General features: G+C 38.0%; 1 protein-coding gene across 3 annotated transcripts in view; it reads right to left on the reverse strand.

Annotated features, from left to right (window-relative positions):
• SMARCC1 (SWI/SNF related BAF chromatin remodeling complex subunit C1) overlaps positions 1–26,053 on the reverse strand; it is a 176,019-nt gene that overhangs the window by 120,570 nt on the left and 29,396 nt on the right. For all 3 annotated transcript variants that reach the window (XM_024751452.1, XM_024751454.1, XM_024751453.1), the window contains 5 exons: positions 18,022–18,103; positions 16,794–16,886; positions 13,792–13,861; positions 6,491–6,560; positions 2,739–2,814 (listed from right to left, as the gene is read on the reverse strand). In XM_024751452.1, the coding sequence (XP_024607220.1) occupies positions 2,739–2,814; positions 6,491–6,560; positions 13,792–13,861; positions 16,794–16,886; positions 18,022–18,103 (391 nt within the window). The remainder of the gene's footprint in view (positions 1–2,738; positions 2,815–6,490; positions 6,561–13,791; positions 13,862–16,793; positions 16,887–18,021; positions 18,104–26,053) is intronic.

Consider the following 26,053-nt stretch of genomic DNA (forward strand, 5'->3'; position numbering starts at 1 on the left):
TCACATGCCACAACTAAGACCCGACACAGCCAAAAATAAGATAAATATATTGTTTTTAAAAGTAAATAGTTCCTAATTTTGCTTTCTTGGACATACATGATCAACAAAGTTTGAAAACCACTGATTTAAAGTATTTGTAATTGCTTTTATTGCAGGGTGGGCATTCTTTAGCTAATGTATTTTCCTTTAAAAGTCATTCTAGGGACTTCCCTGGTGACGCATGGTTAAGAATCCGCCTGCCAATGCAGGGGACATGGGTTCTAGCCCTGGCCTGGGAAGATTCCATATGCCGCGGAGCAGCTAAGCCCGTGTACCACAACTACTGAGCCTGTGCCCTAGAGCCCACGAGCCACAACTACTGAGCCCACACGCCACAACTACTGAAGCCTGCTCGCCTGGAGCCCGTGCTCCGCAATAAGAGAAGCCACTGCAATGAGAAGCATGCACACTGCAACGAAGAGTGGCCTCCGCTTGCCTCAACTAGAGAAAGTCCACATGCAGCAACAAAGACCCAAGGCAGCCAAATAAATAAACAAATAATTTTTTTAAAAACGTCATTCTATTTTCCTAAAAACAAGACAAAGAAATGCTACCAGTTGCCTCATTCCTTATAAGAATTTGTCATTCCAATAAACTATACCCAGGAATCAGGGGGAGAGTGGGTGTGAAAATCACAGAAACATCACACAAGGGAACAACTGTTGCACTGGCACTCTAAATGAGGATTCAGCACTTATTTGTAACCCATACATGGAGACACAAAAAGAATGGTTAAAAATTTTTCTGTAGGCTACACGTCAAGTAAAAAAGTTTATTTCTAACAAAGAAAGGCCGGATTTTAAAAGTTAACATTTTCCGGACTTCCCCGGTGGCACGGCGGTTAAGAACCCACCTGCCAATGCAGGGGACATGGGTTCGAGCCCTGGTCTGGGAAGATCCCACATGCCGTGGAGCAACTAAGCCTGTGCAACACAACTACTGAGCCTGCGAGCCACAACTGCTGAAGCCCGTGCACCTGGAGCCCGAGAAGCCCACACACTGCAACAAAAAGTAGCCCCCGCTCACCGCAACTAGAGAAAGCCTGCGCGTAGCAACGAAGACCCAACGCAGCCAAATATAAACAAAAAATAAATAAATTAATTAAAAGAAAAAAAAAAGGAGTTTGGAACATCTTTTTGTGTCAGAAAGTAGGAGATATGCAAAAATGCATCAAATAATGCCAAAAGGTCACAGGAGGTGGCTTAAAGGCGTTCCCACTGGCCAAATTTAGATAATTCATCAAAATGAAGAATGGTAGTAATGTCACTGCTGTGTGAATGCATAGACCACAGACACACATAATGGGAGAAGGGAAAGCTTGTCCCTGCTGCAAAATGCCAACTGCAAGCACAGATGGAATGGATAGAATTAGAAAAGCACCAGTAATAACTTAATTCAGTCACAGAAATTATTAATGGATGAGCAAACCTTCAGACACAAATTCAATGAAGAAAAGTATATTTGTGTAGTCTCAAAGTACTTCCCTATAAAATATTTTAAATGTCAATGAGAAAAATGGTAATGTTACAGTGGGAAAACCAGGCAGACAGTACCTTCACAAATGATCAAAGTATGAGCCACAATGGGAAAAATGGATAATATGAGGCTGCCAATATGACGCACTGAGAAGGACAGAATATTAGTTATGGAATACTGCAGCCAAAAATACATAGCCTGAATATAAGGAAATACACGAACTAAAATTCAGGGACATTCTAAAACAACAACAACTGACCTATATACTTCTAAAATGCCAGTGTCATAGAAGAAAAAAGAAGGGCTGAAAGTTCCAGATTAAAGTAGACTAAAGAGATGTGACAACTAAATGCAGTGTGTGATCCTGAACTGGATCCTGGATCAGGGGAAAAACTAACTATAAAGCTTATTATATCAGTGGGACAACTGGTGAAGATGTAATATGGGCCCTGTATCAGGTAATAAATTATTTAAATAATTAACAACAGGGGGGACTTCTCTGGTGGTGCAGTGGTTAAGACTCTGCACTCCCAGTGCAGGGGGCCCGGTTTCAATGCCTGGTCAGGGAACTAGATCCCACACACATGCCGCTAACTAAGAGTTTGCATTCCACAACTAAGAAGCTCACATGCCGCAACTAAGGAGCCCACAGGCCACAACTGAGGAGCCCACCTGCTGCAACTAAGGACCCCGAGTGCTGCAACTAAGGAGCCCACGAGCCACAAGTAAGACCTGGTGCAACCAAATAAACATGAATATATAAATATTTTTTAAAGATAATAACAACGGGAATCTGGAATAAGAGTATAAAACAGTACTTTGTTTTGTATTATTCCTGCACTTTCAAAATTATTTCCACGTTAAAAGTTGAAACCATTATAATAGAAATGATTCGTAAGAGACGTCTGTATCATAATAAAAGCCACGAAGGCACTGCTTCCAGCCTTCCTAAATGACATCATCAACAATGTTCAACTCCACTCCTAACACTCTCAACTTTCTCAAACCACAATCTAACTTTCCTTTGGGGTCTCCTCAAACATCACTGCAGATATCTGATCTAAGACCTGGATAATGAGGTCTTCATGACCACAGGTATCTCTTAATAGTATGACAAGAAAGGAAGAATCATCGTTCTGTATCTCTTTAAAACATTGCTGTTGAGAACACCTAAGAAGGGCTATTATGTAAGAATAAATTTTGTTTTAAAAAGGATCTTTCACCTTCCATGGCTTTTCTGGAATTGGTGGATCTTCAATTTCCACATCAACATCATTACTATGGACCCAAGTATCATAGCTGTAAAGAAAATGAAAAAAGGAAAAACAAATTAGAACCCAAATTCATTCACGGAAAAGACTTTGATCAAGAGGTAAAAATACATTTTAAAAATGCTATTAGGGGACTTCCCTGGTGGCGCAGTGGTTGGGAATCTGCCTGCCGGTGTGGGGGACGTGGGTTCGCGCCCTGGTCTGGGAGGATCCCACGTGCCTCAGAGCACCTGGGCCTGTGCGCCACAACTATTGAGCCTGCGCTGTAGAGCCTGTGAGCCACAACTACTGAAGCCCGTGTGCCACAACTACTGAGGCCTGTGCTCCGTAGTAGGAGAGGCCACTGCAGTGAGAGGCCTGTGTACCGCGACGAGGAGTGGCCCCTGCTCGCTGCAACTGGAGGAAGCCCGCGTGCAGCAGCGAACAACCAATGCAGCCAAAAATAAATAAATAAAAAAAAAAAAAAAAAAAATGCTATTAGGTAGGATCCAGTAATAACAAATTATCACATACTTTTGTCTCTAACACTCTGACAAGAAATCTCTTCTGCAGAGGTCTACAGTAACCTTCACGTCGTAAACCCAAAGTTTAAAAGCCTCAGTCCACAGAATTTCAACATGTTGATCACTCCTCAAAGCATTTCCCTTATTTGTCCTCTAAGACAGTACTATCATCTGGCATTCCTTCTAGTCACAAGCCTCTCTCTTCAGTTTCCACTGCCAGTTTCTCCTCTCCTCCCAAACCTCTTCAACACTGGAAGGCCCGAAGTTTCAGTTTTTGGAACAATCCTCTGACCTATTCATCCTCTTGATGATCATCTCATGCAGTTCTATGCCTTCAAACATATACTGATGACTTGAAATCTCATACCTGCCCTATTCTCTGAATTCTGCCTCATAAATTCAACTGCCAATTCCACTCATAAATTCAACTGCCAATTCCACATCTCTCATTACATGTCTAATAAAGCTTTCAAACCCAATATTGATACACTCAAAATTCAACATATAATGCCATCCCAACTCCAACAATATGATCCAGCCAATCATCCTCCTCTCAGGAAATGCCAATTCCACTTTTCCAGTTGTTCTGGCCAAAATACTTGCAAGATATCCTTGACTTCACTCTCAATTACATCCTATAATCAAACTATCAACAACTTCTACCACTTCCACCTTCAAAATATGTTTAGGATCTATATAACTTCCATGTTGACCCAAAGGCCCTGGGAGTCCATTTTTCACATAGCAACCAGAGCAATCCTTTAAAAAACTAAGTCCAACTGTTCAAAACCTTCCAGCTCCCACCGAACTCGGAGTTAAAAGTCAAAATCCGTACAGTGGTTTGCCAAGGCTTCATGATCTGGTCCTATGACCTCATCTCCTAGTACTCTCCCCTCACTCATGTTTTATTCGACCCACCTGGGCTTTAGTGGTACGCTTTGACTATCAGACGGTGGCCACATCATGCCCTTTACATATGCTCCTCATTACCCACATATCCATCTAGCTCACTCCCTCCTATCTTCACATGTCTTTGCTCAATGGTTCTCTTATCAGAGAAATCCAGCTCACTGATATAAATCACTCCCCCTACTCCACAATTTTGAAATAAGCATAAAATTACCTACCAAATTAAAACTTTATCAATGCTCCTATACTGGCCAATAAATTATTATAAAGCTAAGTGATATCTAAATGAAATATAAGTATAGTAACAAGCATTGGCTTCCTTTAGCCACTTCTCAGAAGTCAGCTGAAAAGCATTTGGAACAAGTACAGCTCAACAGACCTATTAACAGCACTCTGGTAAGTTTTCTAGGAACATTTAAACATGAGTTGGAGGAAAAAAGTTCCTTTGCCAATTAATTAACTATTCCAGGTAAAGACTGCAATGGTGAGTAAAAAAAATTAAAAACCTTATATTCTTTAAGTCTTGACAAGAAAATGTTACAATAAGAAGTGAGGGCACAAACTATAGTTAAGAAAGTGAACTAACAAGGCCCCTTGAGGAGGCAGGACATGAGCCAGCCATTATAGTTTATTTGATACATAAACAAAAGGCTAGCAAACAAGCTAACATGTCTTATAATGTGTTACTATAAAATTAATTTCAATCCTATACTTTATGTAGTTTGTCATATATTTGAGTTTCCACCGAAGTGTTTCAAAGGCAAGCTGAGTTCCTGTAATAGTTCCTATGATACTGAAAAGTTTGTTTTAATAGTGCCATGAATACCTAAAGCCTCAAAATAAGAAATGTTCTCTAGAAAGTATTTACTTAAATATTACTAATTAAAAAAAAATGTTAGTTCATGTAAAGTGGTCAATTATGGTTCAAAAAAGGTTGATAAGCAAGCTGACTTGATTTGGTTCTAATTAAGTCAACTTGTATGAAAACTGTGAATATATTCTTAAAAATTTGAAGATATCTAAAGACATATTTCTTCCTCAAAAAATATATTTATAAGTAAAATAAAGTCACTCAAATAGATTAACTTCAAAACAACACATAACCAGACATTATATGTCTCCTGATGAAGAACACACACCTATGCAAGTCTTGTTCCTTCCCTAAACTGAAATGGATTCTGATCAACTCCAGAGAATGGAGAAACATGTTCAAATACACCACAGTGATGCCATAAAAAATTCCACACTGTGGTAAACTCTGCAGGACAAACAACCTGGTTTCTTAAGTAATACACTGTAAGGCGGGGTGGGCTTCCCCACAGGGAGAACCTATAAACTGAAAAATACTTAAGAAACATATCAACTAATCACAAGATGTGTTTAAATTCTAATTCCAACAAATACCAATCTTATCAATCAATCAAATATATCATATGACAACAATGACTTGATATTTGACATTAAGGAATTCTGTTAATTTTTTTAGGTTTGACAGTGGTATTGTGCTTATTTTTTTTAATGAGTCCTTATCTTTCAGAAATACATACTGAAATATTTATTATTGAAATAGTGAAATGATATGTTTGGGATTTGCTTCCAATAATACGGTAAGGCTAGAAGTGGATGTGGATACAGATGAAAGAAGACTGGTCTGACATGAAAAACCCACAACGGAGAGTCTCTCCACTTGAAAATAGTGAAATGAACACTTAAACAGCTCTACCGTAGGTTTAAGAAGATGAAGTACGTGAAAGGCTATCCTTATTCCTAAATGCCCCCTATGCCGGCATAATTTTAATTAAACAATAACCACCATTCTCACTGACATTTGTTCTTGTTTATAATATTCTTTATGCACATTTAGATACTGAAACACTGTATGAGTTATGATATATACTTCATTTTAGACATAAAATAACTTCATCCATAATAGAATGGCATAGGTATTTTAAAATAAATAAATAAAATAAAACTAACCAGTCATAAAATACCCAGAAGAAAAATTCATTTCTTAAAGGAAACAAATCTAAACTAGCAGTCTAATACCATACTGAAGGACTGTTTTGGCAAACACAGCAAACATATCAGTTTAAGATAAATAAAGCCTGTGACTTCACTGAACTCCATAACTTAATAAATAAGGAAGTCAGTAAGAGAATACTCAAAAGAAGTGAGTTCAATGACTGAAACAAATCAACAAAATTGTCGCTATTCAGAAAGCGAAACTATATATAAATAACTCTGACTTGCACTGACAAAACTATACCAGATGTAAGGACATATCAACATTACCTGTCTGGGTAAAACCCCCAATGCACTAACACCTGCTTGTCTTTTCTCATCACAGGTCTCAACCACTCTTCTGAAAGGGAAAAAGAAAAAACTTTAGTCAATCTGACAAAACAAATGAATAAACTATTACTTAGACTTAACTTTTACCTAGAGTTTTTGGTTTGCTAGTAAGCTCCTCCCCAAAATCCTTCCTCCTAATTGAATGTTATCTGCCATACTAAGGGGAAGTTTTTCAGCTGTGTATTCAGACTTACTAGATTCTAGGCCTATTATCCACCGCTCTTGACAAAACCAACTGTCTACTTTAGTATTTAAAATATTCTCCCCTCCCATCCACCTGCCTATTTGTCTCCAGATCCATCCAAATCAGTATCACTATATTCTTTACTGCCTCATTTCCCATATAGAACTTCTCCTCCCTTTTTCTGTGAAGCTCTGCAATTACTACACATCGTTCAAGGTGTAAGTCATGCTTCATCTCCTTGATGAAAGTTTCACCAACTATTCTTTTTCCTCCAGATCCACTTTCTCTGGTGTCCTATAGCACTTTATAGTGCTACATCAAAGGTTTTAACAGTAATACTATTTTTATTATTCTTTAATGACTTCCTATCTGTTAATATAGTCCTCCCAACAAGAGTGTAAACAATATGATCACATAATGTAGATATTTTGATTTCAAGTTTCCTTACCAAAGATAGGTGCAAATTTATATAATCACATGATTCTTGTTGATTTAATCACAGTTGAATCACATCTCCATTTCAGTACCTGGGATGATTCCTTTGGTAGTCTAAATTTAGCTTAGAAAACTTGTTTCTAGTACTAAAAGGGAAATGATGAGGTAAGCCCCTTGAACCTCACATAATAGCAAAATAGAAAAACTAAGTGAAATCAGCCAAGTAAAATTGGCTTCTCATTGCCAATTTCAACATGAAATAGCCCCACCTTCACTGACTAAAGCCATGAAGGCCACATGCCTATGCCCTTTTTTAAGTATCCAACTGCTCACCTTACTATCTTGAAAGAAATCAGGCCCTATTCCTTAACCTGATATCCCAAGATGGCCAAGGAAAAAGTGAAAAGGCCAGTGGGCCTTTCAGAACTCGCTCTGTATAAATAAAATATACTGAGACTCTCTAGTAAGAGCTGTCTTTTACATAGAATACAAAATCTATCTCAAAGGTTGTGCAGCTTTAGGAGGTAAAGAAAAAAGGATATCTATCCTTTCTACAGCTGACTTTTATAAAGATTGTGACACTGACTATCTTTGAAAATTTTCCCAGTAGCAGAAATAACTAAAAGTTAGAGATGTGAATTCACACTATTCCCGGAAATGACAATAAGTTACACAGAATCAGTATAAAAAAACTTAATTTTACAAGTACAATTTAGTCCAAATTCAGAATATATAAACAGCTCTTGCAACTAACAATAAAAAGACAAATAATCCAACAAAAAATAGGCAAAGGACCTGAATAAACATTTCTCCAAAGAAGATATACAAATGTCCAAAAAGCACATGCAAAGATACTTGGAATTCATTAACAGTTAGAGAAATGCAAATCAAAATCACAAAGAGATACTGACACTCACTAGAAAGGCTAATATTAAAAACCAGGAAATTAAAAGTGTTGATGAGGATGTAGCAAAATTGGTATCTTCATACAATGCTGATGGGACTGTAAAATGGTACAACCACTTTGGGAAACAGGTTGGCAGTATCTCAAAATGTTTAACATAGAGTTGCCAGTATGACTCAGCAATTCATTGTCTAGGTATAAACATAAGAGAATTGGAAACGTAAGTCCACACAATAACTTGTACATAAACATAATGTCATTATTATTATAAATAAATGTCCATCAACTTTCCATTGGCTAAACAAAAGGTAGTATATTCATACAATGGAATGTTATTTGACCATAAAAGGAAATAACACACAGGAAGTGATGTCAGCAAAGTGGCAAACAGGAAGGCTCAGACTTTGTTCCACCAGAGACGACTTAACAATATACTATCCAGAAAGCCCGGAAACCAATTAAGAAGTCACACTACCCCAGGGAAGCTCGAAGTCAAAAACAGCTGCATTGAAACAGTAAGAAAAGTCATTTCATATCAACCACAATTACAATTCCCCCAAGCCAGCAGAGCTCAGCAGGATCACGAGGAAAAGCTCAGCTCTCAGCTTCTCCCTTGGGCTGAAAAGAAGAACGGATGTGTGTTCAACGTTCCTACTTTTCAGGGGGCTGCCAAGGGACTAGTTTGTCTCACCTGACTTGGAACACTAATGGAATTGGCATATTTTGGATGTGCGGTGGTCACAGAGAAGAAAAAAGAGCTCAGAGGTTTACTGTAGCACCAGAGAAACACAGTGCCACAGATGGCTGGCTCAGCTTGCTGTGATGAGGAGAAAGCACACGGAACCCAACTTCTTCCTTGGCAGGGAAAAATTAGAGGGAATAAACATCCAGTGTTCTGGCTTTTATGTGGGCTGCCCAAGGGACAGGTTTCTGTCTTAACTAACTCAGAGTGCTGATGGGGAACCAGCATACTCTGGAAGCCTGGGCACCCCAGAGATCAAAGAGGGTTCACTCAGTGGCTTGCTGCAGCAACAGCAAACTTGTGGTACAGCAGACAGACACTAGAGAGAGCAAGAGATTATAAGTTCCTGAAAGAGGAGCCAGCAAACCTCTCTAACTGAGAAATTACATACTCAAGCCCAGAAACTGTTTGAGGGATGCCAGGATCTCAAGTTGAGCTGACTGGTGAAGGTCTTCCCCTGTACAAAGCCAGACCATAAAGACTGGGAGATGTGGCTGTTTTTTCAAACGCACAAAACAAAGCAGAAGGGACTTCCATGGTGGTGCAGTGGTTAAGAATCCGCCTGCCAATGCAGGGAACGTGGGTTCGAGCCCTGGTCCGGGAAGATCCCACATGCCATGGAGCAGCTAAGCCCGTGTGCTACAACTATTGAGGCTGCGCTCTAGAGCCCTCAAGCCACAACTACTGAGCCCGCGTGCCACAAACACTGAAGCTCGTGCACCTACAGCCGTGCTCCGCAACAAGAGAAGCCACCACAACGAGAAGCCCATGCACCGCAACGAAGACCCAATGCAGCCAACAAACAAATAAATAAACACAGCAGAAAATAACAAGACACAGAAAGAGAAAGGGAAAATGGCCCAATCCAAGGAATAAAATGAATCTCAAAAGCCAACCCTAAAAAAACAAAGATCTATGGATTACCTGACAAATTCAAAATAACCGTTTTAAAGAGGCTCAAGGTACTACAAGAGAACACAGTTAAACAACTAAACAAAATTAGGAAAACAATATATGAACAATATTAAGAACATCAACAAAGAGACTGAAACTATAAAAAAGAACCAAACAGAAATTCTGGAGTTGAAGAATATAATAACAAAACTGAAAAATTCTCTAGAGGGGTTCAACATCAGACCTGGCCAACCAGAGAAAATAAACAGCAAACTCAAACACTGGTCATTTGAAGATACATGTATATGTATAACTTAATCACTTTTCTGTATACCTGAAACTAACACAACATTGTTAATCACCTATACTCCAATATAAAATAAAAAATTTTAAAAACCTGGCCATTTAAAACTATCAAGTCAGATGAACAAGAAAAAAGAATTGCGAACAGATGAGAAAACCGAAGGGACTTATCTGTCCATCTAAGTAATTTATTTTGAACAAGATTTAGTCTGTTTTCCTCTTCTAAACAGTATGTCAATTTTTAAGAATTCTCTTCATTTATTTTCTTCTCTGAGGAACTACATATTCCTTCTGCTAAAACCAGTAATTCAACCTATGTTCTTAAAGCAAGCCCTTTATCCCTACCAGGTCTCAACTCAACTATGTGCTTCAATTTATTTTTGCTCTGCCCAGAAATATACTGTAAAGCCACACTGAAAGACAAAACCCAAACCGTCTGGTGGGTGCCATCCTCCACTTTCTTTTCCCTGCCATAAATCCTGGGAAACCAGCGATATTCCACCAACCCTACAACTTACTCTCATTTCCAAGTTACTGAAATTTCATTCCCAAATTATTTCCTGACTGACCAAATGCCCTGTCTTAGGCTTCACTTTGATTTCTTTGTAGAAAAATTCCACTGCCCACCTCATTTGTTTGGAAATGCTTTCCTTTCCTTATTTTCCCTTGACTGTTAAGATATGGACCATCCTGGTTTGCCACCTATCTCCTTTACTCTCCTGATATATGAATTTATCCCATCCAATGATTAACATACCCCCTCACTCAGCAATTTAATTCAGAGCTTCCCAATGGGTCCTGTTCTCTAACTAGTCTCCACGTATCTGATATCCCAGAAATCAGCTCCCAGGAAAATTTTCCTACTGCAGCCATAGTTGCAAGCTTCTCTTCACCAAAATCATCAAAATTTGTCTACCCTCTCCCTCATTCACCAAATAAAAACAAGCCTCTTTAAACCAGACACAGGTCCTCTTACCTACCCACTTATTTCCCACTATCTAAGACACACAGCCAAACTTTGCCATTTGCTTTTCCTCAAATTTCATAATTTATTGCCTCTATGCTTTTGCTTAATTTGTACCCCCTTCTAGCATGCCATACTCAAAATATTACTAATATTTTAAATGTCACCTTTTATTTTAAACTTAACTAATCTTCATAAAAGGTATACCGCATTTGCAAGGGTTTTACAACATGATTTGTAATGTGTTGTGGCTGGTATTGTTATGATCTGCACACTTATCTAAAACAGTACCTGTACGGAGCCCAACAGAGAGCTTCATTGAGAGTCAACATTTACCTGACAGCCAGTTATTCTAAGATAAATCCTATAGTGTAAAGAATCACATTTTACATTAAAAAATAACTTCCAATATATTAAAATTTAAATGCTATCTCCTAATAACTCTACTACTGATAGCAATACCAAGCAAGCATTAGTATATAGTAATCGAGGCTGTACTAAACAAAGGAGAAAAACAAAACCAGCATAAATAAGGAATCATTAAGTATCTAGATGTAACAATTACAGTTGACATCTTTTGTTAAAAGGCAATTTTTTTTCCCAAAAAGTTCAAAACCTACATGTTTTATACCAGCCTTATTAGTGAAAAAGAGTCAGCCAGCAGCAGAAGGCTATCATAAACAGCTATTCACCACCTCCATCTAGTGGAAACCGATTGCTATTACCTAACAGGATAAAATCTGAGAAACCATCAATTAAACACTGAAGGCAGAGTGAAGTTTCACACTTTATAAAAGCATCATAGTCATAGAGCTAAAATTATGACTGTTACAAATAAAATCAAGCTTTCAGCATCAAAACTGATGATGACAAGACTTAAATGTCACAGATAAAACTATACAACTCTTAGAAGAAAAGACAGTTATAAAACTTTATGACACTGGATTAGCCAATAGTTTCTTAGGTTTGACACCAAACACACAAGCAAGCAAGCAACCAACCGACTAACCTAACCTCTTACAACTGTTTGTAATATCTGTTGGATCTGTAGTGATGTCCCCCTTCCATTCCTGACATTATTCTTTCTCTTTTTCTCGTTTATTTGCAGCACGACTTTAACAGCCTTATTAGTTTTTTCTAAGAACCATTTCTGAGATTGCTGATCACCTTGCTATTGTATATTTTCTACTCCATAAACTTTTGCTCTTATCTTTACTATTTATTTCCTTCTTCCTTTAGGTTTAACTTGCTGTTGTTTTCTAATTTATTAAGATAAATTTCTTATGGACCATTGATTTTTCAGTCTTTCTTTTTTCCTAATATATGCATTTAAAGATATAGATTTCCCTCTGGGCACAGCTTCAGCTGCATCCTACAAAATTTAATGTTCTCGCACTTTATTATTCACTTCATAATTATTCAGCTCCAAAGATATTCTATTTCTATTGTAATTTCTTCTTTGACCCAAGGATTATATGGCAATATATTTCTTAATTTTCAAGCATCAGGAATTATCTTGTAATCTTTTTGTTACTGACTTCTAGCAAAACTGCACTGGTCAGGAAAAACACTCAGCATCAGGTAATTAGCCATTCAAATATGATATAATTTGGCTTCTTATATAGATGTCTTACACGGATATGTGGTGTTTACAAGAAGACTTGATCCCTATAAGAGATCTATTTCTCAATCTAAATTAATTAACCTTGTTAGTTAATTCATAGTTTGTTTCCCAACTTTCCAACCCTTGAAAGAATGGTTAGCACAAATCCGTTTCCACAGATCTAATGAACTCCGGCCAATGACAAAATCAACTTTTATGATAGCACAGTTGGAGATCAGAATCTGAACCATTATAAATTCACCAAACTAAAATATTGCTGAGGGCTTCCCTAGTGGCGCAGTGGTTAAGAATCCACCTGCCCGGGTTCCCTGGTGGCGCAGTGGTTGAGAGTCCGCCTGCCGATGCAGGGGACGCGGGTTCGTGTCCTGGTCCGGGAAGATCCCACATGCCACGGAGCAACTAAGCCCATGCACCACAACTGCTAAGCCTGTGCTCTAGAGTCCATGAGCCACAACTACTGAAGCCCACGCATCTAGAGCCTGTGCTCCGCAACAAGAGTAGCCACCGCAATGAGAAGCCCACACACCTCAACGAAGAGTAGCTCCCCCTCCCCGCAACTAGAGAAAGCCCACGTACAGCAACGAAGACCCAACACAGCCAAAGATAAATTAATTAATTTAAAAAAAAAACGAACAACAATTCAATCCAAAGTAGGCAGCAGAAAGGAAATAAAAGATCAGAGTGGCAATCAATCAAATAGAAAAGAGCAAAGCATTAGAGAAATTCAATGAAACCAAGAGCTGGTTGCCTGAGACCAATAAAAAATAAATATTAATTAATTAATTAATTAAAAAATATTGCTGAAGGGCCCTGTTTAGACAGTCAGTAAGCCAATCTTCCCAAGAGATGTTCTTCTGTCTTGCAATTTCTCTTAATTTTCAGAACACAAGAGATATGGCAAACATAAACATAGTTAACATATAATGTATAAGGCTTGCCTAGACTTAACACCCAGATGATTACCAACAAAGAAATAAGTCCAATGATCAGAAAACTGGACATCACAGAATTAGTTTGCTAAGCCTAACTCAGCAAAAAAATAAAAAACTATAAATTTAAATCATCTGTGATATTTATTTAATATTTTAAAGTCTCTTATTTTTTTAAAGCTGATTATTTAAACCTCTGCTAATATAATTTAAAATCTAGTAAAGTATCAGTTTATCAGTTCATAACCAAAAACTAACTTACCATCCTCTTGTGAGGAAGGATATGGGTAAATGTGGTGGGAAGCTTTTGACTTCTCATCAGTAAATGTCCCCTGGAAAGCAAATGAAGGAGTAATGTAAAAATAAAACATATGGCAAACAAACTATGAGACGTCTTGCCAGATGCAAACTGCCTAAGAATTATAAAGGCATTATTCTACTTTTTATATTTTTTTGAGAGCAGTATTTTAAAACTATAATATTTTCATTATTTTAGTCAAGGAAAGAGACGGTGATTAACAAGAAAAAACAAAAATAAATTATCCATAGATACAGTTTACATCGTTGAATAGGAAAATAATATAAATACCTCTTTGCTAATTTTCTTTGTTGCTTTCTCTTTAAAGACTTTTTTTGATGTGGACCATTTTTTTTTTAATCTTTATTGAATTTTTTACAATATTGCTTCTGTTTTTTATGTTTTGGTTTTTTGGCCGCGAGGCATGTGGGATCTTAGCTCCTGGAACCAGTCATCGAACCCATACCCCCTGCACAGAAGGCAAGGTCTCAACCACTGGACCGCCAGGGAAGTCCCCAGCTAATTCTCTTTGTATCTCTCTCTCTTTCTCTGGCTAACCTTATCAGTAATTTGAATACCTCCAACTAATTCTGAAAGTTACTCCAAAGTCATCACAAATTATCAATATTACTTGAAGTAAATCAATGCAAGTTTATAGCCATGAGACATAACCTAGGGCTACATACATACAGGATGGACATTTGACTTCACTCTAGCATGTATGTGTCCATTGTTTTTTTTTTTTTTTTTTTTTTTTTTTTTTAATGTGTCCATTGTTTTAAGTCAATGTTAGAATGCTAAAGTCAAGTTCTAGCTAGGCCACAGCTATAATACTACATACAGTCTAGAACATGACTTGGAAGTCATTCAGACACAAAAGTGCTCATTCTAGAGACCATAATAAGAATGATGAGAAGTCTTAAAATCAGGTGTAAGTAGCACATTAACATATTACCTAATTTTTGTTTTTGACAATGAATATTTACTAAATACTACAATTAGAAAAACATAACAATGCTATTTTCAGCTGCAGGAAAACTCTAAGCTTCTTATATTTAGGGCTATCTAAAGATTAAGAAAATAAATAAATAAAGATGAAGTAGCTACCAAATAAGGAAAGGAATTTTTAATCACTTGAAGTGTTTGAGCACACTTTCAACAGTCAGAGGAGAGGCTGAAAAGGGAATGTCAACATCTAATGTGCGAGGCAACAGTCAGAAGAGCACACTGTTGAGGACTTTGGCCTCTGGAGTCCATCAGAGAGGCCTGGGTTTGCACCTTAGCTCCACCATATACTACTTAACATGACATGGGCAAGTATCTAATTTTTTTGTGCTTCAGTGTCTTCTGTAAAATAGACTGGTAACAATAAAACCTATTTCACAAGAATTTTGTTAGGACTAAGTTAATAGACACAATGAGCTAACAACAGTGACAGGCACACTGTAAGTGCTCAATCAATGGAGTTATTAATGCATTTTAAATGCTTGAGCAAACACCTGATCATCAGTATTCAATAATGGTATTATTATTAGCTTTTAGGATCTCTTCCCTAACATTCTATGAAACTGGGAAGATCTTTATATCTCACTGGAGGTTATCCCTAGAAAAAAGTAATCACTAAGATTTCTTAAGAAATATGACAGCAATAAATGTTCAGTATAAATTGTAGGAAAATACATAAACTTTTCCCAGGATGATTTGGTAGCAATAACAGTATATAATTTCAGCTTGAAATCAACAACCAGCTGGTTAACCTGTTCCACTTATGCCCTCTAACATTCCACCTGTAATTAAGCTATACTTGACAGTCACTCCAATAAAGAGATAGTCTAAAAGAGAAAAGGTTAAGTGATTTGTTCAAAGTCATATGCTAGTAAAAAAAAAAAAAAAAAAGGAAGTAGACTTCAGACTGCTTGAACTGAAGGCACAATCCTATTACCCTTCTCTTTGGTACAGATGTTATACGTAGGAAAAAGACTGTACTAAATCTCCAATTTTAAGAAGTACTGGGTTGGCCAAAAAGTTCGTTCGGATTTTTCCATACCATCTTACCAAAAACCCAAATGAACTTATTGGCTAACCCAATATTAGAAATATTTGCTTTGAGAACTTGGAAGATATTTTACTAAATGCTAAAACATAATTCAACCAGCAATTTCTCTTGCAGCAGAAAAAAGACAGACTATTTCATGAGGCTTCTCAACTAATTCTAAGAATTGGTAAAACTGTCATTCAAATGATATTTCAAAGAACTATCTTCTGAGTATCCTCAGCTACTTTACCATGACAAAAGTTTGCTTACAGTTTAGCCACATACGTAGTCACAGACCTACACATGCATAAATATGCAAGGTCTTCGCCTAAAATGAAGTTAGAGAAAGGAGGTGAAGATGACAGGATATAGCACTGGTACATGTAAATCAAGACAAGGTAAGCTTATGGGGAAAACAGAATTTTCCAGTCAGTTTTTCAAAATTACAAATATAAATACAATACATATAACGGGGGGAGGCAGGTTTACTTGAGGTAATATTTGATCTCCTCCCACCAACTGTGTCACCAGCTCTCACTCTGTTTGACTTTATAATTATGGTGATGCACAGTATGCTGGTCTCTTTAACTCTACATAAACATATTTCATAGTAAGACTATGATGAATCCATACCAATGACTTTATTAAATGCTACTCTAGGATACATACATGTATCAAATCATCACACTCTACACCTTAAATTTACACAGTGTTATATGTCAATTATATCTCAATAATGCTAGCGGGAAAATGCTATTCTAGGCTAAGAACTGGAGGTGAGTGGAGAGAGAAGAAAACTTGGTACTGTAAGAACCCAAAGAGAGAAAACTTTCACTTAATGCATATATATACATATATCAAAAGGTATTATAGCTGAGATTCACAAGAATTTTATACTACACAATGCTTCTGAAGTGATCGTGTATATTACCTGATGTCGTTTGATTATATCTTTCAATTTATTAGCCAACTTCAGATCAATGTCTGGAATGAGGTAGATGTTGGGTCTGGTCAGACAATTGCTCTGAGGATAAAAGAACAGATTTTGAAATTCTTTTGGTTTTGAAATAATGTCACATTATTTATGCATTTACCCTAATGGCAAAAGTTGGCACTCAAAGCCATACTGCTTAAAATAGGAAGACGTACTTTGGTAGAGAATGTACAAGTCTTATTTCAATATAAAACCTAGGTGTTCAGCAGGCCACTTAATGCCATTCCCAGATCCCTTCTCTGCAGCTAGGTACACCTGCACAAAACACTGCTGAGACTCGTGACCTAGAGAAATTCATTATCTTTTTCATTAAGGTCCATCCTGATAAATTAATCCTCGTAGTCAACTTACCTGAACTTACCTTAACAGTCTAAGTCTAATGTAGCATTTTCACCTAACCTGGGAGGTGGAGGTTGGGGGAGAATACGTGGGGAGGGATGCCCATTTTGGCTCATCATCTAAGTTACTTAAAATATCAAAACTGTGGATCATAGCTCTTTTCCCCCATTTCTAATCTTATAAATAGCAATGATTAAAACATGCATATTAACTCCCCAAACTATCACCAAAAATCAACCAAAAAACAAAAACCACTCAATTATTTCTCCAAGTTAATAGTCTGTGAGACAAGTTTCAGGCATTAAGTTAATGATAATACCTAGCAGAATTGCCAGCTGCCTTTCCCCAGGAAGTTTATTCAGTGATCACTAAAAATTACCTATCAGTAAAAACACTAAGAAAGAAAAGAAGAAAATTAAGTGTTCTCTTCTCCACGTTATAATCTAGTTGGGGAAATAAGATTTATATTTATGGTACAACCATGAAACAAATCCAAAACAAAACAAAGAAAATGACTGTATACACAAGGGACTAGTAGGATGAGAGAATACTTATATTAAATATGAAAGATTCAAATAATGGATTAGATGAAATTAATAAAGAAAAATATCATAGATTATTTTACCAAAAGTTTAAGAAAAAATATTCTATAAATGACAAGTTTTAGTCATTCTTTGTAGCTCTAATCCCCAAAAACCCGTAAAAATAATATAATAGATTTCAGAAAACTTTTCTTCCTTTGATCTTTTGGCAATCTAATAAAGCCAATCTTAGAAATGAAAGTATACTAAAGGAAAAAAATTTTAATAATCTAACTTTGAGTTACCTGCACCAATGTTTTTTCAATGTTCATAAACATTTCAACATTACGATCCATTCGGGATGGATTCTGTAGATCAAACCTCCGCCTGTAAGAGAAGAAAATCATCAGGTAATTTGTCTCCCACCTTAAACAAAAGTGAAAACTTGGTTTTAGTATTCAATGCAAATGAACTGGAAAGATATGGAAATTAAAATAGCACTCTACAAAATGTATGATAGGGTTTCCCTGGTGGCGCAGTGGTTGAGAGTCCGCCTGCCGATGCAGGGGACACGGGTTTGTGCCCCGTTCCGGGAGGATCCCGCGTGCTGCGGAGCGGCTGGGCCCGTGAGCCATGGCATGGCCACTGAGCCTGCGCGTCCGGAGTCTGTGCCCCGCGGCGGGAGATGCCGCAGCGGTGAGAGGCCCGCGTACCGTTAAAAAAAAAAAAAAAGTATGATATTCTCAGCAGTATAAGAAATCAGTGTCAACACCTTCATAAAACATTAAATTTTATGACATTAAGATCTACTCCAGTCAAAATGATCTACCAATTCCAAGAAGTATCCCCTGTTTTCCTTAAACCTAAGATATTTTACATCATACAGTAGTCCACAGATCCAAAGACAGTGAATTACTATACCACTCTTCAAGTATATGGAAAGTCTATCTACTTTACATATGCTTAAAAGTCATCTGTTCAAATTCAACAATGCCTGTAATTCTCTTAGAGCCTACTATTGTCCCAAATGTGGTAAAATTCATCTATTTACCTTTATTTGAAACCCTTCCCCAATGTCTCTTTATCTAAGTACCCAAGCATAACATGGGGATGTTGTCTTTGCACGCAGTGGTTGAGAGTCCGCCTGCCGATGCAGGGGACACGGGTTTGTGCCCCGTTCCGGGAGGATCCCGCGTGCTGCGGAGCGGCTGGGCCCGTGAGCCATGGCATGGCCACTGAGCCTGCGCGTCCGGAGTCTGTGCCCCGCGGCGGGAGATGCCGCAGCGGTGAGAGGCCCGCGTACCGTTAAAAAAAAAAAAAAAGTATGATATTCTCAGCAGTATAAGAAATCAGTGTCAACACCTTCATAAAACATTAAATTTTATGACATTAAGATCTACTCCAGTCAAAATGATCTACCAATTCCAAGAAGTATCCCCTGTTTTCCTTAAACCTAAGATATTTTACATCATACAGTAGTCCACAGATCCAAAGACAGTGAATTACTATACCACTCTTCAAGTATATGGAAAGTCTATCTACTTTACATATGCTTAAAAGTCATCTGTTCAAATTCAACAATGCCTGTAATTCTCTTAGAGCCTACTATTGTCCCAAATGTGGTAAAATTCATCTATTTACCTTTATTTGAAACCCTTCCCCAATGTCTCTTTATCTAAGTACCCAAGCATAACATGGGGATGTTGTCTTTGCCTATTCTTAGTCATTTCCATAGGGTTAAATCTTTACAAATCTGAATGCTTCTTTCCTCATTATTTTTTATTCAACATTTACTTTGCTTTTGTTCCATTTTAATTCCAGGGAGAGGAGTATAGCTTAGTGAGTGAGAGTGTTGGCTGTGAAGTCAAACTGCTATGGGTTCTAATTCTGATCCCATCTTTATGTAGTCTTGAGTGATTTACTGATACAAGGATCAATTTCTTCATGAATACAATGGGCCCTAAGGGTTTTTGTGAAGGTTACATGAAGTATATATGTTAAGAGCTTAGCAGAGTGCTTATGCTTAATCTGTTAGCAAGTGATCAGTAAATGTTAATCATGGTTATAATTTTTTCTTTAATCATTACTACCATGCACTAACTAGGATTAAGCAGTTTGAGTCCAGAGCTCATGCTCTTAATCCTCAGGTCATCCTGTTTTATCCTGCAGATGCTCCCCACACCTCCAACATTTCTAACTCTGCAGCCTTTCTAGAATGTCACCACCCACTCAAGGGCTTGATGCTATAACTTCCAGAATCAATCCTCGAGTCTCTTCCTCTATGAAGCTATTGCTGTCTTCCTTCATGTTACTGATACATCATGTGCACTTGCTGTTACAGCCCCAGTCATTTTACTGGTAAGACATTGCATTAGATGCCTTGAGGACAAGGACCAGGTTTTCTGACCTATACAGCCCTGTGGATAATGGAATGCGTGGCTTTATTCTGACCATGGTCTAATATTTATTTATTATGACTTTTTCATTACTGTGCTAAGACTGAAACATTTCCTAAAGTAATGCCAATTAAGAAATTAACCAAAGTGTCCACTAAAGCACAGATATAGGTAATTCAGAATAGAACTAGTTAAGATTTTAAAATAACATTTATAGATAAGAGGGACCTCCATCCCAGATAACTATCTTCTTTTTTATTTTTGCGATACGCGGGCCTCTCACTGTTGTGGCCTCTCCCGTTGCGGAGCACAGGCTCCGGATGCACAGGCTCAGCAGCCATGGCTCACGGGCCCAGCCGCTCCGCGGCATGTGGGATCTTCCCGGACCGGGGCACGAACCTGTGTCCCCTGCATCAGCAGGCGGACTCTCAACCACTGTGCCACCAGGGAAGCCTGATAACTGTATCTTGATTTATCCTTGGTACACAGAACTTTTCCTTAAATCTCACCTCACCCCCTTTTTTTTTATGTCTTTGAGTATCCTCCTTCCCTAACCTCTTTTGAGAAAGGGGTAGGTCAGAAATTCCAAGCAATCTGCATTAACTGGCAAGACAACAGATTAGCAATCAACTAACCAGGACAACGCTATTACAGCTGACAGCCTTCCATTGGTTCTTTCAGCACAATAAAAGTAAAGACATTTAACTGTCTCCCCTTTCTAAAGAAGGGGTCGCTCTTTCATGGGCTTCTGATAATACAGGACTAGATCCAGGAATGCATCACTTACAGAACTGCTTACTTAAAGAGTTTACTTATTATTCACAGAGAAACTGCTTCCTTAACAAATGATTCAGATACTGGAGCTGAAGAGAATTATCTCTATTAGAAATCTGAGAAATAAGTTTGAAAGCAACCATTAAACAAATTAAAATAGGACTGCATGGATTTGTCTGCAAATGGAGATTAAAAACGAAATGAATCTGTTAACAGAGAAAGAATCAAGAATTCATTCTGCCTTTCCAATTGCTGAAGAGTAAAGTTTCTCTTTAGAAAAGTATCCCAGCTAATAAATAAAGAAGGAATGACAGAAAAACAGTCTCTAACAAGGAATAATCTGAATAACAGTAAGGATCTATACCTTCACATTAGAATATCTACATTCTAATATTTTTCAAAATTAGAATACTGCCACCTGGTAAGTTTTACAATTTTAAAGATAAGATGACTCTAGGCATTGAACATCAACTGTCCATTACAAAAAGAGAAACAACCAGACATTATATGCCTCCAGATGGAGAAACACAACACTGTCTATGAAGTATTGTTGCTAAAAAAAATGAAACTGAATCAGACCACACCTCCAGATCTAATTATCACTTTACTAGAAATTAAGAAGACTATGGTAAGTGATCTTCTTGGGGATGTATCAGCAAAATCTAGGACATAATACAATTCTACAAGACAACCTGTTTTTGTAAAAAATAATAATAATCATTTTTGAGGAAAACAAAGAGTGAGAAGGAAAATCAGAAATTTTTAAACAGAGATTTAAGAGTCATATGAACCAACTACAACGTATGAATCTTGTTTGGATACTGATTCAAACAAAATATAAAAAATGTTCATGAGATAATCAGGGAAACTTGAACACAGTAGATATTTAATAACATTGAAAACTTATTGATAATTTTCTTAGTTATGATAATGGTAGTTATTATGCTTTTTTAAAATCTAATTTTAGAAATAAATACAGAGAAGTATTTACAGATGAAATTCTATAAAGCTGAAGATGCATGATTAGACATGGCAACTCATTATATTATTCTCTCTTCTTTTATGTATAGTTTATATTTTCCATAATAATAAACTGAAATGGTTTCCCAAACAATGATTTGATAACATGACACACTGAAGTTTTCCTCAATCTGCGGTATGCTAGGTAAGCAAAAGTACATATATGAATATTAAGAAAACTTGAAATAAAGAAATCAGGTAAATACAGTATAACCTTCAGTTGAAAGATTTTATTTGACTTATTCTGAAATTACCAAGGGTATTCAAATAAACTTTACTTTTTATAATACAGAAAGATGCTCAAACCTGCCCAAAAGGGAAATGCAAATTAAACTAAAACTGTAAAACCTTTTTTCTGACTCTCTCACAGACTGCCAAGATCAAAAGGTGAGGTAATACAAATAAATACAACTATTGGCCAGGGAAAAAGTACACTCTCGATACATTTTGGTAGGACAATAAATTAGTACAATTCTGTTTGAAGATGATTTGGCAATCGTATTATGTTTCTTGTTATTTCAACTTGAGTTGAAATAACAAGAAATAATACAATTATGATTCCACCTGACAATTTCAGAGTGAAGCTAGCACTGGGCAGGCCTCATAGGAGGGCTCTAGAAAAGGGGGGGAAAAAAATTGGAAGAGATATTATTACCCTAAGATCTCTATAGAGAGACTACATATGAACACATTTTCTTTCTTTCTGACTTAAAACTTTGGGCCATCTAGGCTGTAAATATAAGCTCTCCATTGAGGGTTTATTAATTAATTAATAAGTCTTCTGCTTTATTTTCCTCTGGTAATCTGCTGGGCAATGTCTTGCAGCAGCCTTTCAATCTAAGACAATACCTACTGTCTGTCAAAAAGGCCTTATTAGCTGTATTGCTCTAAATTCGATACCTCTTGCTAATAGAGTTACAGATGTTCTCTCCTCATCCTCAGACATGCATAAAAAAGTCTGAATAAAACTAATCAATAGTCCGCCTGCCGATGCAGGGGACACGGGTTTGTGCCCCAGTCTGGGAGGATCCCACATGCCGCGGAGCGGCTGGGCCCGTGACCCATGGCTGCTGAACCTGCACGTCCGGAGCGTGTGCTCCGCAGCGGGAGAGGCCACAGCAGTGAGAGGCCCAAAAAAAAAACACAACAAAAAAAAACTAATCAATAATGAATCCTAGCGAATGAGTTTAACACCTGGGAAAGCGGTGTAAAGGGCCTCAGAAGCAAACTTCTAAAAGGCAAAACAAAAATGCACTGAGCTGGGGGCAAGGCAAATAGCAACAGTACAGCAAACAGTTGTATGGGAGGTGACCAAAGTTAGCCTCGAATGTAAGGGTCTTTGTTTAATGAGGCTAAGCTATGAAAGTCTGAAGACCATCACCAGCAAGAGGTCCAGTATGCAGCATCCCAAAAGAATGGCACACAGCCTAGATATAAGACACTGGAAATAAGTAATCCCATATGCGAAGAAGAGGGAGGTCTACTATACAAAAGTAGACTAAAAAATTATATCCCACTAGGTATGTGACTTTGAGGATAAGGAAGTTGGTTTGAACCCTTGCGCGGAGCGCGCTCTCTCTCTCTCTCTCTCTCTCTATATATATATACATATGTATATATATATATATGTGTGTGTGTGTGTAAATATATATTTTTTTTAATTAAAAAGCTAGATGACGAACAGAAAACAGTGTTTTAAACTATGCTATCAAAATGGATAATTCTTCACAAGTTAAAAGATCTAAACCACATTTTCATTTAAATGACAACCTAACTAACCAGCATTTCTCAATGTGTGGTCCTAGGATCATCTACAGTGCTTGTTGAAAATGCAGATTCTGTTTTCATGCCAAGCTTAGTAGATGACACTCTATGTTCATAAAGCCCAGTAATTTATATTTTTAACAAGGACTCCAAGTGACGCCTAAAAGTTGAAAGCCACTGCCACAGACTTTCTGTGGTAAAAACTGAAACAAAGGGCTTCCCTGGTGGCACAGTGGTTGAGAGTCTGCCTGCCAATGCAGGGGACACGGGTTCGTGCCCCAGTCCAGGAAGATCCCACATGCCGCGGAGCGGCTAGGCCCGTGAGCCATGGCCGCTGGGCCTGCGCGTCCGGGTCCTGTGCTCCGCAACGGGAGAGGCCACAACAGTGAGAGGCCCGCGTACCGCAAAAAAAAAAAAAAAACTAAAACAAAATATTTTAATCTGAAGGAGACTTTGAAGAAGGAAATAAAAGTTGAACAATGAAGTCTTAAGGTAGAAAGTAAAGTATTATCATTCTAACTTAAACAAAAAGGTCTGACCTTGTCTGTAAGAAATAAATGTCAGTAGCAAATAATGTCATAGGGAAAAATAAAAGGTTACTTCTCATATTAAGACAAATCCTAGGAACTTCCCTGGTGGTCCAGTGGGTAAGACTCCATGCTCCCAATGCAGGGGGCCTGGGTTCGATCCCTGGTCAGGTAACTAGATCCCACATGCATGCCGCAACTATGAAGGCCACGTGCTGCAACTAAGAAGTCCGCATGTCACAACTAAAGATCCCACATACCACAACGAAGATCCCACATGCCACAACTAAGACCCAGTGCAGCCAAAATAAATAAATAAATAATTTTTTAAAAAGACTAATCCTAAACTTTATGTTCATTGAACCTAGTTTACCACTGCCAAGCAAAACTAATAAAATACAAAATATTTTCATTCAATAATCTCTTTGAAAGGCATTAACTATGATTACAGCATATAGCAACCTGTTTAGAACTGTAAGAAAATAAACAAGGTCCTAATCACTCTACAAGAGGGCACTGACATTTACTTTTCTGTTACTGGGTTGAACCTGGTTGCATTTAATCTCTCCTTCAGGAAATGTTTTTGGATTTCCACAGTATGTCAAAACCATCCTTCTTGGTGTCCCTCAGTTATATATAACTACACTTGAAAAACTACAAAAAAGAGCTTCCCTGGTGACGCAGTGGACACGGGCTCGAGCTCTGATTTGGGAAGATTGCCACAGAGCAACTAAGCCGGTGTGCCACGACTACTGAGTCCGCACTCTAGAGCCCGTGAGCCACAACTACTGAAGCCCGCGCGCTTAGAGCCCGTGCTCTGCAACAAGAGAAGCCACCCAAATGAGAAGCCTGCACACCGCAACGAAGAGTAGCCCCCACTCACCTCAACTAGAGAAAAGCGTGCGGGCAACAACGAAGACCCGACACAGCCAAAAGTAAATAAATAAATAAAATTATTTAAAAAGAAAAGAAAAAACACTACAAATAAGTTGTTCCTTTTTTTGTTTGTTTGTTTGTTTTTGTTTTTTTGCGGTACACGGGCCTCTCACTGTTGTGGCCTCTCCCGTTGCAGAGCACAGGCTCCGGACACACAGGCTCAGCAGCCACGGCTCATGGGCCCAGCCGCTCCGCGGCATGTGGGATCCTCCCGGACCAGGGCACGAACCCGTGTCCCCTGCATCAGCAGGCGGACTCTCAACCACTGTGCCACCAGGGAAGCCTTTTTTTTTTTTTAACACTATTTAGAAACATCCAGAAAGATCAAACTCAAACACACTAATTCTGGAATCTTTTTTTTTAAAATAAATTTATTTATTTTATTTATTTACTTTTGGCTGCATTGGGTCTTTGTTCCTGCACCGGGGCTTTCTCTCATCATGGCAAGAGGGGGCTACTCTTCGTTGCAATACACGGACTTCTCACTACAGTGGCTTCTCTTGTTGCAGCGTACGGGCTCTAGGCGTGCAGGCTTCAGTAGCTGTGGCACGTGGGCTCAGTACTTGTGGCTTGCGGGCTCTAGAGCACAGGCTCAGTAGTTGCAGCACATGGGTTTGGTTGCTCCACGGCATGTGGGACCTTCCCAGGCCAGGGCTTGAACCTGTGTCCCCTGCACTGGCACTGTGCCACCAGGGGAGTCCCTCTAATTCTGGACTCTTAATCTGTACAGTCTGTTCACAAATATACCAATAATTACCAGGTGTTCCCACTCAACCTCATATGACACTCCATCCTGACATCACTGCAATCTAAAAGGAAGCAGGAAGTAAGAAAGAAAGCAGAAACAAAAAGAAACAACAGGAAAAGAGAATGGCCATAATGAGGAAACCAACAAACTTTGGAGCTACACTGTGAGGTTC

The sequence above is a fragment of the Neophocaena asiaeorientalis genome, unplaced genomic scaffold (genome assembly GCF_003031525.2).
Source record: "Neophocaena asiaeorientalis asiaeorientalis breed wild unplaced genomic scaffold, Neophocaena_asiaeorientalis_V1.1 scaffold221, whole genome shotgun sequence".
NCBI classification, from domain to species: domain Eukaryota; kingdom Metazoa; phylum Chordata; class Mammalia; order Artiodactyla; family Phocoenidae; genus Neophocaena; species Neophocaena asiaeorientalis.